The sequence below is a fragment of the Cinclus cinclus genome, chromosome 7 (assembly GCF_963662255.1).
Source record: "Cinclus cinclus chromosome 7, bCinCin1.1, whole genome shotgun sequence".
NCBI lineage: Eukaryota > Metazoa > Chordata > Aves > Passeriformes > Cinclidae > Cinclus > Cinclus cinclus.
In genome coordinates, this window is record NC_085052.1 from 9,525,081 (window position 1) to 9,543,249 (window position 18,169).

Here is an 18,169-nt window from a genome sequence, read left to right on the forward strand (position 1 = left end):
AACTAGAAGCTATTCTGGCATGTCTAGTTGATACAACTGAGGTGTGACACTGACAGGAAAATTCTTCATCGCATCCAGATATGAAAAGTCTCCTGACATGGATTTGTGCTGATTTAGAAGTTTAATTTATTTTTGGGGATTTAAAAAAAAAAAAAAAAAAAAAAAGAGAGAGAGGGGAAAAAAAAAACTCTCAAATTTTTTCTAATCTTTAAATAAAGGATATTTCTCAGACTCTGAGGATTGAAGATGACACTTGAATTCCAGGTGACACAATGGGTTTAAGCACTAACCAGAGACAATCTAAGTACAAACTGTCTAAAGCATGTACATGAGCAAACACAACCTTCAAGATGTCTAAACATGCATGTTCCTAAAAGTACTAAATCAGAGGCACTGAAGCAAATACTCTACAGTCCAAATCTTTCTAAAAAGGGTGTATGAAGGGCAACATTTCCATTGGCATCTGCCAAAATGAAACGTCCCCATTTTACAACTGTGTGACCCAACTTTACAAGCAGCATTTCCACTGAACTTATACCAGACAATTTTGGTGTCAAACTTGAACATGGGACAGCAAGAGAGACAACTTCAACAGGCTTATGCTAAAAAAAGTTTTGCAAAGAATTATCAAACAAATTCCTATTCAGTAAATTAAAATGCAATATGTGACCAATGTGACAACAGCAACTGCTCCTTCTTTTAAAGGTTTAGCAAATCTGCTATCTGCTTTATACCTCTCCAGACTTCCATAATACTACATAGTCTGTAATAATTTAGCTTATTAAATCAAGGCATGATTCAGGATAGTGTCTGTGGGACATGAGTATGTGTGTACACAGGCACAGACAAATACAAAATTGATATTTTGGCTATGGACAAGCAATCAAGGTCATGATTTTCACACAAAGTAAAGACTGTCACATGTTTCAATAACCATTCTAAATTATTTCCCTCGGTATAGCAAGGAGGATAAACAAGTATTTGGAAATAAACAAGTATTGGAAATCACTTGTTTCTCAATCTTATTTTTTAAAATGCTATAAATAATTTATTTCTCTGCCTTGTCTACACTTTCATACATGTACAGATACACAAATACATTTTTGTATTTATGTATACAGTTGTCAGAATGACGTTCTTTCCATTCATACTTTAACTCATATGGGCTAATAAAATTCTTAATCCTAAACCTCTTAAATGTAAGCCAGTATGTCTGTTCAACTGAATGTCACCAAGCAATAAAACCATTTAGAATCTATATCAATCCAGCATCCTGGGAAATGCAAGAGTCTGTTATTTCAGGAGGTAAGACTATTTTGAATGAGCAAAATGGCTGGATTTATATGGATCTATGTACAGATCTGGATATAAATCCATGTATTGTACCTACATGGATTTATATGCATGTATTCCCAATCTGTGCCAGATATTTAATGCTTTAAAAACCTTCAGCTAATTTTAAAGAACTTTTCAGATTCTTCTGACATAATTTCTCCTGTACCAGAACTTCTCTCACACTGCTCTTATTCAAATCTTCTCTTGAGACACTGAAAAAATAAGCATCCACCTCAAAGTGTATAAAATTAAACTCCTAAAACAGGGCTCAGGACTATCTGGCATTGCAACAACCATACTAGTAAAAAGACAGTTCGAAAAAAATATCCTGTTTTTAATATAGTAACAAATTAAAACATAGCTTTGTTTATTCCTATAAGTGTACTGAAAAGAATAGCTTGTTTTTAAGGGAGTGTAACGAGCACTATTCTGGTAGCCAACTTCTCCACAGGAATTTATGTGAGAGAGGGTCAGCTCCAATCATACAGTCATTAACCATGTACCTTAACAAGGTGAATAATCAACATATTTACAAACTAAACTAATTCAATCCCTTGAACTCTTATAAAAACGGGATTGAGGAGCAGACAGGGAGTGAGACCAAGACGTTTGGAAGCACAAGGGGTCGCCACTTTTGCTTTAAGGAACCATAATAATCAAATCAGTTTCCCCCTAGTGACCTGAGGGCACAAACATGGACTTTGCAGTATATTCAGAACTTACATTACAGTCTGGATACTAAGCATTTCAGCATCTTCATATTTTAACACCTTAGAGCTGAGAAAGATTAACTCAGGCAGAACTGTAAGGAACTAGCTTTTTATAAACTAAAGTCTAAATTGAAAAGCTACAGTAGACGTAAAAAAAAAAAAATGGGGAGGGGGGAACGACAGAGAGAGTGTGTGAGAAAGAATAGAACATTACTTAGTAAAATCCAGTGACATCTACAATAGTTTTACAGCACGTTTAAGCCCTCTAAGGTTTTATATCTCCACCTGCCTTCCATTTAAAACTTACTCCTTGTTAATGAAAAGACATACAACAAAACAAAATGCAAGTAGATTGAGGAAATACATCTAAATAAGCATGCCTGAAAGCCAGAAATAATATTCCCAAACTTCTGCATGTGAAACAGACTTCCCATGGCATCCATTGATTTGATTTTGTCCAAAAGGTACAGTCCTGTAAGTCACTCTACCCCAGCAGCAATTCCAGTGAATAAAAACTGAACAGTTCTTGGGTAATCATGGAATGTGACTGCCTCGAGTTCTTACCCTCCTGAAAAAGGACAACTGGCCCTGCAAGTGCAGCAATAGTGTAAATCTTCCCTGAAGCATCCTCTGCCTTCTAAACAGCCAAGAAATTCATGATAAAACTGAATGTCCACTACTTATTTCTCAGTGCTTCTCTTGAGCTACCAACATCTCTGCACAAATGAAAAAGGTGCCTCTTTTTTAATAGATCGGTTTAATACTGAAACAGATAGGATGAAGTTTAAAAAAGAATAATCAAGATACTGAACTGAATATTTTGAAGCAAGTGCCCCAGCTGTGGGGAAAAGTGCATTTAGTTCAGCAGCAAAACAGCACAGTGTGAAGATATTGTGCTTGGACACAGAAGTTCCATAATGGAAGGAGGTACAAGGCAAGTCAAGATATAAAACCATAGTACATTGTTAACCAACCTTAAAACTTACATATATTGCAGTGTTTAAAAGTAAGACACATTCATTTATTGTACAAGGTCTATAAGGAATCCTTAAAATTGCCTGTTGTAGTTTATGACTCAACATTGTAATAAAAATGTACATATATATTATTTCCTTGTCACTTAACTGTACTGTTAGACCTCATGGACTTGTTACTTCACACAATGAAAACCGCTCTTCACTGAGGATACTCCACATTTTTACCAATCTGAAAAGGTTTACTTGTGCTAGAAAAGACCAACTGCAAAAGGCTCAGTTCAGATATGTTATGCCTGCAACTGATAACTCAGGGAAGCAAGATTTAAAGGAATTCAAGCTTTTTTTCTTTTCTTTTTGTTTTGACTGCATCCTTTTCACCTGCCAGTTGTTCTGATGAGTATGTTTTTAGTATACAAACTGGTTGATAAAAATTCATCAGCAGAGGCATATAAACTCTAGATATGATTGATTAAAACAGAGCAAATCAGAATAAAACTAAATCCAGTGATTTACTCTGACTGTAAACAATATAAAAACACCATTTGCTTCAAATCTCAAAATAAGTTAAAAGAAAATCCCAACCTCAGGGCACATGACCCTTTCAGGTTTTGACACAAAAAAAAAAAAAAGGGGCGAGGAGGGGGAGGAGGAAAACAGAAAAGTTCATTATATAAAGGTTATACATTTCTCTTAACTGAAAGCATATCTAAGCAAAACTGTTTTTTCCCTTAAATTTAAACTTTTAGTTCATTGGCAATTGCTTTAAATGAACTGGCATTTTCAGATTATTCAGACAACTTCCATCAAGTTCTGCAAAGAAAACTTAGACAAGCATTTTTACAGAATAAAAAAAAAAAATCTAAATGGCTATGATTCCTCTATTAGCAGAAACACATAATGCAGTCTTAAATTTGCCTCTTTATATTATTTATATATTTATATATATATAATATAATATAAACCACATATATTATATTATATATACATATACAGACAATTACAACATTAATGCAGTTTGTATTTTGTACAGTGTATTGGACAAGTCGATGAGCATCAGACCATGGCACGATATGGTCCCTGCATTTTTAGGAACTGAATGATGAAGGAGGGTCCTCCTGCAACAATCTGAGGTGGAAGGTGGCTGAGCGGGCAGTTCTCAATACTCATTATTGACAGTTTGCTGCAAAGAGCCAGCTCAAAGGGAAGGCTGTGCAGATTGGGGTTGTCATTCAAATACAGTTCTTCCAGATTCTCCAGTGTACCTGGTTAAAATAAAATAATAAGTAGTAGTATCTTTTCAATTTATACAGTTTATAACTTTGAGACAGAGGCTCTGAGTCCACTTGAGGACTCTTTCCTATACAGAATCTTGAGTCAGTGAGACTCCTGTTCTCAAGCACAGCAAGTTCTGTTCACCAGTACCTAAGCAAGAACCAATCTGCTTTAGTTTCCCCGTAAAAATATCCATTAGTGCATCTCCTTTAGATAGTAAATGAACTGCAAATATAGAGAATAAGAGAACTGAGAGGGACTTCACCATAGTCACTCAAGAGCTATGCAAGTGCAGGGAACATGGAACAGCTATCTAGTGAAAAGGACCTAGGAAATACTTATACCATACAGGATCTATTGTCTCTTTAAAAATATCTATGCCATTCCTTTTATGTCACTAGAATCCATATATAAAAGACCTGAAGCCATAACTGTCGTGTCACAGGAAACAAGCAGAAGACTGTAACTTCTGCGCACAGGAAGATTAACTTATGATTTATTAAATGGAACTAACAAGTGTGATGATTTTTTCCCGAATTCAAATTTTACAGTTTGCCTCTACTACAGATACTGCAATACAAGTTAACAAGTTAACCAGAAGCTGGAAAACAGAGTAATTTTTTCTTGAGATTTACATTCCTTCTTTCAAAAACATAGAAGTCCTCTCCAAAAATATTCCCCACTTTCCAATCTTATCTACCATAAACATCTCCTATAACCTAAGAGGTTATTTAATCTTTCACAAGAGAAAGCAGTAGGCAGGACTCATGGTATGGAAAACCAACCAAAAAGAGAAGCTACAGAAAAAAAATACTGAGAAACAGTTGATAGCATGATACATGAAACAGTCACACCTGACAACAAGTAACTATGCTCTCATCTGTGAGGACAACCAGCTTTAATAACCAAACTGTACTCCTGCAATGGTATTTAAAATTTTCTTACTGATTTTAATTCCATGGTTTGTTTCCACAGCATCCAAACTCTCCCCACTAGCTTATAAATTACGAAGTTCCAGGTTTAGATTATTTTAGGTTTTTCTCAAATTGAGGCACATACAAGATGAGCAGCTGTAATAGCTCATCACCAAAGATGATGCAAGAGACAAACCATGCCTTCTTCATCTGTACATCACTGTTTCTGACCACATTTTGCTTGGTGTAGCTTATCCCATCATTTTTTCCTCCATAATAAGCCAGAACTATAAGATTTTAACTTAAGTGCTCAGAACTGTGCTCAGGATTAATATCATGGATACCCATTACAGAAGAAACGGGCTCTCAGTTTCAGATGCTCTGAAACACACCTAGACTGAATATCGCAGGTAGGCCAAAAAAAAAAAAAAAAGAAAAATCCTATTCCTTCCTTTCTTTCTGTAGATTTACTCCACTTCCTTTTCTCACCTCATCAAGGTGAAAAACTGTATGAGGGCCTATAAACAAAAGTGTGTGCAGAAGGACTACCAGGAGAAATATTTGTTTTAGCAGTCTACACCTTATCACAAGGGTTTTGTGTACACCATGGCCTTACAGTAGGATCAGTGCACTTCATTTCTGTCTCCAAGAAACAGATTTATGAAGTTGAGTCGTGGATAACACAAAAATTGTAGGAGAATTTGGAGGTAAGGAATGTTACCATTACAAGCTGGTGTGTGTTCAGCAGCTTTCTGCAGCAGAACTGAAAGAAAATAGTGCATCCTTTCCACTGCAGCTCAGCAAGATAAAGATCATACACTCTAGCTCTGTTCCCATGGCACATGCTTCATGTCGGGCTGTACATATTTAGAAGTTTCAAATTAATTTTGTGGCTTTTACTGTTGAGCAGAATAGCTGGCTATGATATGTGCTTTGCCCAGACACACTGCATCAAACCAGACAACAGGATCTTACCAATTTCCTCAGGAAGGTGTGTGAGAAGGTTCTCTCCGAGCCCAAGGTGCGTCAGATTGGTAAGGTGACCGATTCCTCTGGGAAGGGTGGTCAGCTGATTGTTAGTCAGAACCAATTTCTAAAAGAAAAACACATTTTTACAAATTAACTTAAAGATTTTTCCTTGGAATGACAGCAAGTAACAAGATATGTAGCTGACAAATGGGTTCTACACTCCTGAATTTGAATAAGAACGACTTCAACCATTCAGCAACAATTCAAAGCTCTATTAAACATCCCTGCATGCAAAAATAAAAAGGTGCCTAACAGAAGATTTCATGAACATGACTAAAATAATTCCTAGGGTGGTACTGCATTCATGAGTACAACAGTTAAAACCTTCAAAAATTTTTTGTTCAGTATTAACTAATACAGCTGGGGAACAGTTAATTGTGGGTGAAGTTGCACAAGACTCTTAACTTTTGTTTCCATGTCCAGTCTCAAATAGTTTCCACTCATCCAACAAGCTGCAATTAAATCAGCATGGTATAAATAAAGGATGCAAGATATTCATCTCGACCAATTATTGTTTCACCTGCAGATCCTTGAGGTAAGCTATTTCATTTGGCAAGGATTCCAGTTTGTTCTCCTCTAGATCTAACTCTCGGAGTTTCCGTAGATTTCCAATTCCATGCGGAAGTTTCTTTAGGAGATTGTTTGACAAGATAAGAACCTCAAAAAAGAAACAACAACCAAACATAGACTTTCAGCAACACAATAAGTAAATAACAGATGAAGAGACTTTTTTTTAATATTTGCAAGTAATGAAGTCCAATATTACCCTACACTTACATAAGGAAGTAGCTGAAAATTTAAAGAAAATAAAACATGTCAGTGATTTCACAATTTTTTTCAAATCTTTAATGATACAAATACATACAATTAGGATATACTACTTTCAAATATTATACATAATAAATGCAAAGCAAAACCAAAAGTAACCTTATTTCTTCAAATGACCAAAGAAAAACAATTTCTTCCAGAATTTGCCTATCATTTTGTTATGCTTCCTTATAGCCATCTCATAATCATGTTTTACGTTATTTGCTGTGCTTGCCAAGTTCTCCATAAAAGACTTAGTACTTCCTCTTCTCCCTGCGTCCCTTTGGTTAAGAGCAGCAGCAAATAAACACACAGATGGGAGCACCTAAGCAGAGCACTGGCTTTCCAAAACAGGCTGTCATCACACACCCACCCCTACTACACTGCTGCCCTCTTGTTTTCCTCCTCCTTTCTGAGTTGAATTATAAATACCCCATACACAGGTTCAAGAAGTGTATGCTTATTTGCAGGGTCAGTTAACAGAGTTATTCACCATTCCACAAGCAAGTTAACAGGGGTTACACTAATACACCATTTTTCCTCCCAAGAAACCCTGCAGTTCTTGGAAGTAATCAAGCCTCATAACAGCACCACAAGTAGTCAGATAATTAATTACTGATTAAACAATGCTATTATCTAGTTCTTTAAGAAGGCACATTGAAACAGGAAGATGTGAAAGAGCAGCCAGCATGGACCCTCATGCCAGCCACACACAACCAGCCAAGGCTGCAAGAGCCTATCTTCTACCAATAATCCCAGCTCTCACTGGCTTCAGGTAATGTGAGAACACCACAGGCAGGAACAAAATAAAGACATGGTGAGAATCAACGCGAAAATCTAAAGCCACTGCCTGAGGATTAGCACAAGCAGCATTTCAGTGACCATCCTTTATGCACTCCACATGCACAGAGCAGTGAGAACAGTAATGTTTTAATCATGTCTCAAGAAATATAGGCAGGAACAGACAATATTACTGATGCAGCTGACTTAGCACTGCTGTGGGAACCTTCATTTTTGTAGAAACACTGCCCAAGCAGCCCTTTGTATTTGATTTTTTAATTACAGAGAAGCACAGTGGTAAGAGGTCAGCAGACCAAGCAGCTCTCCAGCTTCAGCAGCCCACAGACCACCAGCAAACCCAGTCTTCAGAGGTTACTAATTTCCCAATCACATCGACCACGGCCTTATATTAAAAGGGAACTGGGCTATTAAGTAACTATTACTCTGTCATAATTTTTGCCCCACACTACAGGAATAATTAAATATTCACAGGAGAAGTCACATTGGAAATTTGCAATTTCAAATATGCCATTTGTTATAGTTCTTTAAAAGATTTTTCCCAGCAACTCACAGAGCCTACAAAGTCCCCTCAACTGCTCAAACAAGTACCTCTAATCTTTCTGTCCCTCCAAGGCAATAATTTGTCTCCACTGATGATACCCTGAGAAACAGGATGAGGGGACAGAGCAGGTTTAGTTCATGCTTTTAACCTATGAGTTCTTTCCCCTCAAAGGCTGAGAATTCCCACCAGGCTGCCTACAAGGTTCACAGAATACACTCAAGCCACCCCTGGCTGTAGAATGTTTCATTATGTTTTTCTGATCCCTGCTGCTTCCATGCTGGTCTCCAGGAATTGAACCAAGTTCAGCAACATTGCATTTACAACACTAATTCCTGTTTCTACGTGGCTAAAAATACACCTGTATATAGTGGTTTGTGCACACTCATTGAGAGCCTAAAGAACAACATTCAAATAGCTGTTGACAACGACCACAGCTGCAACAAGGGATTAAACAGCACAGAAACACATATTTATTTAGCTTTATTTGACCCAAAAGTAATATTACTTAAACCTAAAGTAGAGAATCCCCATTTTGCAAATATTCACTCAGCTGTTAATTTATACTCCTCTCACCTCAAGAGAAACAAGCCCAGATACATCCTCAGGGATTTTTGTGAGCTGGTTAGTCGCTAAGTTCAGTTCCACCATACTTGTCCAAGTCCCAAAGTCCAAGGGGAGAGACGTCAGCTGATTGTCCTGTGATTTAACATATCAAACATTTAGGGTCTGCCCCTGCAAAAAGTTGGGAAGGCATCTGACAGATTAAACAAACAGAAATACTTCATAACAACATACTCAATAATGAAATCAGAAGAATAAAATGTTGGTAATTGGCCAATTTTTTTCAAATTCCACCAAGTATTAGTGGTACCAATCTAGAGTCACAGAATTGCTCTCTGTTACTATTATGAACTGAAGTGGAAAGTAAAAGTATGTAGCTCTCAAGATCTCACAGAGTGGTTAAAACATTTTTTTGTCCTATTTCTGCTGGATACAATGGATGGTGGGTTCAAAAAAAGAACAGAAAGTTCACTATAACTTACAAAGGTGCTATCAGCAAATGTTTGAATCCTAAAAATACATGGAGTTTAGAAAAAAAAAAAACAAGAGAATAAACACCACCACTAAAAAAACCCACCAGAACCCACATATCAAACCCCACTGAGGGGAAAAAAAAAAAAAAAATCAAAAAACCCCTGTATACTTTATTGGCTCAGAAAAAAAGCCATTGAAATCACTCTGAACATATTACTGCTCAAAATGTTTCTAAAATATATTATTTAGAACAGACACCACAAAATCTCTTTTAAAATGGTCATACAAAGTTCCGGTAAACAGGCAAAGTTACAAATGGGTATGTGATGAAAACTGGACTAAATGCAAATTGAGGATGCATTTGTGTCAAACTATTTTAAATCAGAAGCTGAGCTTAGCTACTGCTCAAGCATTTATTGAAATAAATCTATTAATAGAAAAAAATAACCTCTTTTCCCTACTTTAACTGTATTAGCACACTTAGAAGTTCTTTTGTTGTGCTCTTCAACTACTGCCAAAAGTCTCTAGACTTAGGTTTCAAAAGACTGTATTTAAAAAAAAAAATTTACATAATTCTGTTTATAATGTAAACTGTAACAGTGTCTGAGGGAGAAATAAGCAACTCTACATGCTTGTGTCCCATGTGAATATTCAAGAATTTTGCAGTCAGCTTTCTTACTTTCATTGTTCAAACTCAGAAAATGTGACCAAATCTTAACTAACAAACATAAAGACAAATTAGCAATATGTTGATAGCACAATTTTAGACTAATACAGAATTATTTATAAATGTGATAGCAGCAGCATCCACGTCAGCATGATAAATTAATTCCTTACATTATTAAGTCTGCCAGAATTCATGGAGCAGCAAACAGTGCTCCTCATTGATTTTACACAGTAACATGTTTCTGTGCCTCACCTTCATATTCAGCTTACTTAATACTTTAGCTCTAGAGAAAATTCCAAAGGGGATTTTATTGATGCGGTTGTGCTCCATATTGAGAGAGTAGATTGTGGAGAACTGGGACGGGCCACCCACAGGATAGGACTGGAAGCAGTTCCTGGCCAATGTTAAACTAGTCAGTTTGACAAGGCTGGATAAAAGACCCTGTAGAAAGAAGAAAACCACCCATGAACTTAGGACTGATTTATGTGAATGCATCTCTTTTCCCTTATGGGTCTAATTAGAAATGTTTTTCTCCCCTCAAGTCCATCCCCTGAAGAAGTGTTGCAACACACAAACCAGTGTTAAATTTGATAAAACTTCCACCAGCAACAATCTCTGCTCACCATCAACAGCCACTACCTTATTTTCCCCCTTCCTCCCTGAATGCTGACAGATACAAAAAAAGCAAACATACCACATTTAAAAGCACAGGTTTGGGAGGTTTGGTAACTTTTGTCTCCTCTGAAAGCAACTTTCCTAATGACACGTTGCTTCAGGAGCACAGGGGCAGCATGTCCATCCCATCCCCAGCAGCTGTTTTGGCTTCAACAGCTCACCCACATCCAAGCAGTGCCCAAAGAAATATCAACCCCACACAATGGCTCCCAATAGAGGCATTCGACAAATCCAGTACAAATTACTGGTAACTTCATGAAAATCCATACTGTGATCACAACTTGTCAGTGTCTTGTAATTATACCATAATAGTCTCAGATAATCAGACAGAGAAAAAGCATGGGATGGGTTTGAAAATTCAGGTTTTTTTCCCATTTTCTAAAATATTCCTAAGTAGTTACTATATTTTTTCCCCCCTCAAAAAATGAAAAGCACGAAGCCTGCAGTTAAACTGGATAGCAACGGGTGTCTATTGAATCCAGAGTTTCATTTCTCCTGACAATCTAATTAGATTCCAAAACCCCAGCAGCTCATATTTCAGTTTATCTGTTAGTTATGTGCCAAGCACATTGCTGGAACTGTGGAGATGAATAATGAGATCTAAATTACTGCTGAAGTGTCACCTTTGCTTATTACTACACCAACTTGAATCCAGCCCTATTTGCTTAAGTATTACAGAAACTGGAGATTTATGCATGGCATTACATACCATAAATAATGCAACATCTGCAATCAGGAATGAGCAGTAACAAGATAATGATTCCAACCATATTCCTAATGTCAGTATTTCTGAATTGCGATGTGAGCTCCATATTCACTGTAAATGCTTTAAGAACATGGCTTTGCTGTTCCATCAGGAAAGCTTTGGCTGCTTTTATAAATAGTTTAATAACATTATTGTAAATAAAATAGGATCTAATAGGGACTTGTCTATAACTTTAGACACTGGGGGCATCTCAGCAAATATCAGAGAAGCATTTTCCCCACTACAGATAAAATAATGGATCTTCAAATCAGTGTTAATCTAGCCTAATCATTAGTTAGTATAATCTTTGGTTAGGAAATATTGTTTCTATGTATACTTCAATTAACATATCAGTCCTAGGGTTAGGCAGTCCCCGAGTGCTAACATACTTTATTGACTCAGATGCATCTTGGCATTTCAAAAAGCTGGTTTTGAAGTCTGCTTGTATACCAAAGAAGCATCTAAAATATGTTAGCTAATTCACTCTAATAGCCTAGAGTAATTAAATGCATTTGAAGAGAAGCAAGAGAGCCTTGGCAGTACAAAGAGAACAATGCTCTTACATCTATGAGAGCTGTGGCAGTGCTGCCTTCCTCCAGCCCATCCTTTTAAGATAAAATATTTATTAGGCATTGTGTCAGCAGCTTCAGCTATGTTTTGAAATTCAGAAATTTCTTCTACAAATACAGTTGTCTTATAGCACAGCATGTTTTATTTTAAACAGATTTCACTATAAACTATACACTTCTGCAAACTTTAGTGCTAACATATCATTGGCAAATACACCTGAAGAAGGCAGCACAGACACAAAAAGGTTTGTATTATGACTGAATATGTTTTAAAGCCAGTAATCATCCATCACGTTAGCTTTTTGTAATTACACCATTTTTGCTTTTGTAACATGTCTGGGTGGAGTGGGCTAGTTTAGCTCCCACCCTAAAAGCAGCCTGGTGGCTTTCATTCAGGCATTTTCTTAAATTATAGTCTTGCCCAAACATTTATTCAATTCTCTGTTTTAGTCTATCACTGCTGAGCTCAGAAATTTATCTGAGGAAATTTAGTTACTTACTGCCCTTTGTTACTGTAAATACTTCACCTAATTCTGAGCGCATTTTTTTCTCTTCTATTTATAGCTTGCTATATGCATCTTTAGATAACCTTTAAACTCATTTTATACTAGTAATTTTGACTACTTGGGGTCATGGGGATGACAGCTTAGGAAAGCAGTTTGACCATCATTAAAACAGTAGGAACTATAAACTTTATGTTCTGTCATGAAGTCCTCATCTTAAAAGGTTCTAAAGAAAGTGAATAAATATCCAAAATAAGAAGCAATCACATCATATTTTTGTTCTGTCATTTGAGCAATTACTTTCAGGCACTAATGCTTCACGAAGCAGAAACACTGAGAAACACTTATCTGGCTTGAAGGGTGGGAATCTGAACTCATTATTTAAGGTCTTCTAAAGATACAGGACAGCAAATACAACCACATGTGCTGCTCCCAGTTTTGACTCAAGCTGCATGACATTATGCCTTCTATACTGATTAAATATACCTAATATTTACACAACTGACATAATTTACATTACTTTTAGGTTAAAACAAAGGATATTCCTCAGAGTTAAGATGCAAGATGAAATAATTTCCCGCGTTCCACTCCCTTTACAAAACATCGATGCCCTCCAGCAGCATCCCCTCCCCAGTCCACTCCCTCTGCTCCTCACCTCTGGTAAAGTAGAAATGTTGTTGTTCTCCAAGTTCAGCTCATCAAGTTCACTGCATTTTGCTAAAGACTTAGGAATTGCTGACAGCCTATTGTACCTCAGGCCAAGACGACTTAGACTGGACAGATTTCCTATGGGTGGAAAACATGTGTTAATATACTGTGAGAATCACAGAAATGCACAGAACAAGGTGTGACTTCTAATGCTTCTGTTGCCTCTCCCTCTACACTTCAGAATTTCAAATGGTGAAATGGAGCTATCATCCCAAAACAGGACATAGACAGATTTCCAATGCTGAAGTCAACCATGCAGAAGTAGACTGTGCATATTAAATATTATTCTGAAGTTCTGCATAATATAAGCAAGCAAGGCTTAGATCCCATTATAAAAGTCCTTCTATCCTGATCTATCAACAAAATATATTATCATTTTCCAGATGTCCCCGAAATTACTTTTTAAAATTACAGACAGTATCATTCAATGCCATGACTCATATTTCCAGAACCCAGGCATGCATCATACAACTCAGGTCCTGGCAAAACAATTTCCTCTTCAGGGAAAAAAAAAATCCCACAGCTTTACAATCCTCCAACAGCAAGAAAGCCTTTAATAGGTGATAGGAAAAACCCCAAAATTTCCAAGTTTTTGAGTGATACTGAAGGAAAAGTCTGAAGGAAATCTACAAAAAACCGGACAGTAGTGTATGTAAAAACATTTCTGAATATTGCTAAGCTGATGGTCCCAGTTGATACGTCTTTCTGTCAGGGAATAAAAATCTTGAGAAACTCGCAACTTGAAAATTTCCCATCTGAAGCTCCCTTTAGCTCCATCTTCTACCATCTAACAAGTACTAAAGACCAAAACCAACTGCTCAAGGATGGTGTTGATCTACAGAGTGCTGCAGTTTAGCCTCTCCTGCAGGTAGCAAGGCCTTGAGCTTCACTGAAAAGCCAACTGTCAAACTGTACAAAGAAACTTGACCTCTGGATCATCCCTACAGTCAGAAAAGGTGTCTGTGCAGGTGTGGACATCACACCAGGGGAGCTTGTGAACAGCTTCACACTATCAGTTCCTTGCAAAACATTTGCTGTTTTACACTTGCTTTTACAACCACCATGGCACAACACCTTTGTTCTGCAAATTGAAGTATCATGCAGACACATTAGAAAGAGAACACAGGATTTAGCAGATGGTAGAATGAATAACCAGAACTAATTTTAAAAGATGAAGGGGTCTTAATATGTACAGTCTAGCTGCTCATTAAGTGAAGGCTGTATTAGTGTGCATGTGCATTTATACAAAGGTTACTGGAGCACAGCAAAAGAAGAAAAATATGTAGAGTATTTCTGCTAGGCAGAGTAAAACTTTCAACAAAGCTAGCAGCAAAATATCTCTTTCCTGGTCAAAATATACAGCAAAAATTCCCCTACATCACCAAATAGTTGGGAATGTAGATAATAAAAACTTGAAACTAGAAACAATGTTGTATGATTCGCTGTAGTTTCTAAAGCAGAGAAGTCACAAGAGCAGTGAAAGTAAAACCAAAAAAGCACCAAAAAAAGAGCAGAAAACGAAAAACTTTAACTCCCCCATAAAACTGTAAATGAAAAAGATCCAAAACCCACAAACCCCTTAATATAGAACAAAAATAATCTACATCTTGCAAATCAAGAAAAAAAAAAGAGAAAGAGGATGAGTTTTCAGTGCATATCTGATAATTACCGAACAAGCTTGGCAACAAATTTTACTTTGTACCATCAACAACTAAACAAAAGTCAAAACAGGTAGCTACATACCATTGCTTAACTAGTAGCACCTTCAATTGGGATTTCAAGTTCTATTTTCTAAAGTGCTGGATTCTAAGCAAGTAAAATTAATTTTTATAGAAGCAGCAAAGAAAATCTTCACTTAACCAGAAAAAACATTTAAAATCCAAGGTTATCAACATTGCACTCCAGTGCCAAAATCTTCCAAATTTTCCTGTTAAATCCTGCAATGCATATACACACTAAAAAGAATAATTAGGACCTACTCTGATGCTACAGTCCAGTAGTACAAAGACACAGATTTGTATGTAACTTAGCTATTTCATGCTGTATTTGTGAGATCAGACATTGCTGGCTGAATAAAAAACTGGCCTCACTTCACACAAAAACCATCCTATTGCAAGGCTCCAAGATCATTAGGATTTGTCATCCTAGGATGAACAAAGCACACTCTGACTGTGTTCTCTGAATTTTTTCTCTAAAAATTCTCTGACTTTTTATTTAATATTTTACTAAAGAATGAACAACACACTTTACACAAAATAAGATATAAACCTATTATTCTTTTCACTACCTAAAACATGCGCTAGATGCTGATCTGGATTTTTCAGGCAAAAAGGACGGCCAGGGGAGCAGACAGCGTGATGCCAACTGTTGCTTAGCAATACAACACTGCTGTGCCAGTTCCAGATTGTGAGCACAGGCTGTATGTATATGGCTCTCTTCCTACCAGCAATGTGGCATTTCAGAAAAATGAAAGAAGGCAGCCACTAGAGAGATTCAAAATGTACCGTAAAGAAGAGAATGACACATGTTGGCGATCCTCATGACATTATCAGAAAGGAGGCATAAATAGCAGCTCCCAGTAATTTCTCCTTATCATAAGTAGCATTTCTCAACAGAACTTTATCACTCTTTCTTTACTAGTTATCTTTCTTCTCCGGGGGAAAAGCACACAAAGGCATAACAGAAGACCCATCCTGTGTGTACCACATTCCTTATGATTATTTTACACATCACAGCACTAACTACAATTATTCCTGAGGACAAAACCAGTAAGATTCCAGCAGGAGCTGGAACAGTAGCACCTCTCCCACTGCTCCTGGAAGGCCTGCTCTGGGCCCAGCTGATGCAGGCAACAGGAGCTACCTTCTTATTTCAAGTCAGAATTTATTTACAGCCAACTTATAGCCACTTACAGTCTTCTGTCAACAAGGCTCAGATATCTTTTCATCCTCGCACACCTCATTGCTAATGCATCACACTGTGAAACCCTTATCAGGTTTTATCTTCACATGCTGGACAAGCCAGATCTTAGTCCCACCTTCACAAAACAGGATGACCCTTACAGCTCTTCCCTCTGCCCAGTGTCTTCAAGCTAACTTTTCTTTTTAACAGGAATGCACAGTACAATGTTAAGGTTTGCCTCCATGGTCCAGGGGCCAGCTGGCTAACATGAAAACCAAGTGACAAACTGTTTTACCACAGAAACTGTTACAAGTTGCTCAAGACCACACCTGGTGCACTGAACCATCAAATGATCCCACTTACAGCTCCCTGAGCTCAGGGTTACCTAGCTGATACTTGTCTTACGAGTTGCTTTACAGTGCTCGCACTCATCTGCATCATTTCCAGCTCAGCTACTGCTTCCTGAGATGGAATAGCACTAGGTATCTGCTGATGGGCTTCAGAGTAGGTCTAAGGAATAAGGCAAGGAAGGGAACAACTGATCATGATCAGCCCAGTCAGACTGTCATCAGGACCACTTGCAGTTGTGCTTTTGTCACTGAAGCCGTACCTCAGCAGCTCCTCTGAAACAGCCCTCGCAGGTAATGACTCAGAAAATGCTGCACTAAATGTTCATGTACGTGACAGTTTGATAACCACAAGCAAGAAGCAGATACCAGCAGGAAAAGCAACAAGCAAAACCCCTTCCAACTTGATTTCTTAGACAGCCTGTTAAGAAAACCCTTGTCAACTCAACTGCCTTATTCATTGGTACTTCTAAAAATAAGAGCCCAAAGCCTAAGCCCTAAACTCACACCAGGCCTAAGCAAGTTAGTGAAAAATTGGTTTAGTTCAACTTCTGTCAGAAACAGTCACTCTTGGGAATCAGGTTTCACAGACACCTTGTCTCAGGTCCATTTTCTCAGAAGCACAGTATTCACACCCATGAGCAGGCATCAGCTCTCAGGGTTGAAACAACCTCAGCACAGAATTAATAATCCCTTCACTGGAGTGACTTCATGTCTCTCTCAGGATTAGCTGCTTCATTTACACAGAAGTGTATTAAAAATCCTTGGAAGCATGCAAATCCAGAAATATTAAATTAAACTGTTACAATAAAAGGGATGTGAAATAGATGGTTTAAATTACTTACTTATTAAAGGCACTTCAAAAATATTAATCAAAGGAAAAACAGGTGTTTGCCAATCCCAAAACAAAGAGAAGACAGGAAACAAAGCAGGAAACTACGCTAACAAAACTATTTTTCAGAAAGACCACCTGAAGTGGTCTCCACATCTCTTTAAGTATTTCAAATCCAAGAGAAAAAATAACTTCTAAGCTGAATAATATAAAGAAATACAAATTCTTAATTCAAAGTCCTATCAGTGCTTTTTAAATGGAGTGATAAATGCTCTCTTCTGTGATTTACCACACCTCTTCCTTTCCTTTCCTTAGTGAAAGTAATCCTTCAAATTCCCTATCTTTAGATGAAGGGTGTTATTAATGTGAAACTTAGTTCATTGAGCTAATTTGCTACCAGGAACAGTTGCTTTCTTTTCAATAAACGAAAAGCATCAGATCAATTAAAAAATCTGTTCACTAGAAAAAACTTCTACAGATAACATCAAAAACACAAATTGGACTTATAAGAGCTGCACACATCAAAACCCCATAAGATCATAATCAACAATATACGTGAGCTTCGGCACACAATAGAAAATTGCAGGAACTTGCTACAAACAACATGGCACTATTAAGCATTTCAGATGGCCTAACTTGTATATATATTCTTAGATTTTGATTTGACTCAACTTGGCACACAATGAGCAGTCACCTATTAAAGAACATGTTTTACATGGCCACATGTTACTTCATGGAGTGCCATGTGCTTAATTCACTGAGGGATCTTCTCCTAGCTAAGAAAAATTACTGAGTTGCATA

The 18,169-nt window shown here is 37.2% G+C and overlaps 1 protein-coding gene across 2 annotated transcripts in view; it reads right to left on the minus strand.

Moving 5' to 3' along the window:
- Nucleotides 1-2,884: 2,884 nt before the first annotated feature.
- The window catches only part of SHOC2 (SHOC2 leucine rich repeat scaffold protein), a 36,142-nt gene continuing 20,857 nt past the window's right edge, over nt 2,885-18,169 (minus strand). For both annotated transcript variants that reach the window (XM_062496253.1, XM_062496252.1), the window contains 6 exons: nt 13,236-13,366; nt 10,341-10,529; nt 8,960-9,082; nt 6,758-6,895; nt 6,184-6,301; nt 2,885-4,284 (listed from right to left, as the gene is read on the minus strand). In XM_062496253.1, the coding sequence (XP_062352237.1) occupies nt 4,076-4,284; nt 6,184-6,301; nt 6,758-6,895; nt 8,960-9,082; nt 10,341-10,529; nt 13,236-13,366 (908 nt within the window). In that variant the 3' untranslated portion in view covers nt 2,885-4,075. The remainder of the gene's footprint in view (nt 4,285-6,183; nt 6,302-6,757; nt 6,896-8,959; nt 9,083-10,340; nt 10,530-13,235; nt 13,367-18,169) is intronic.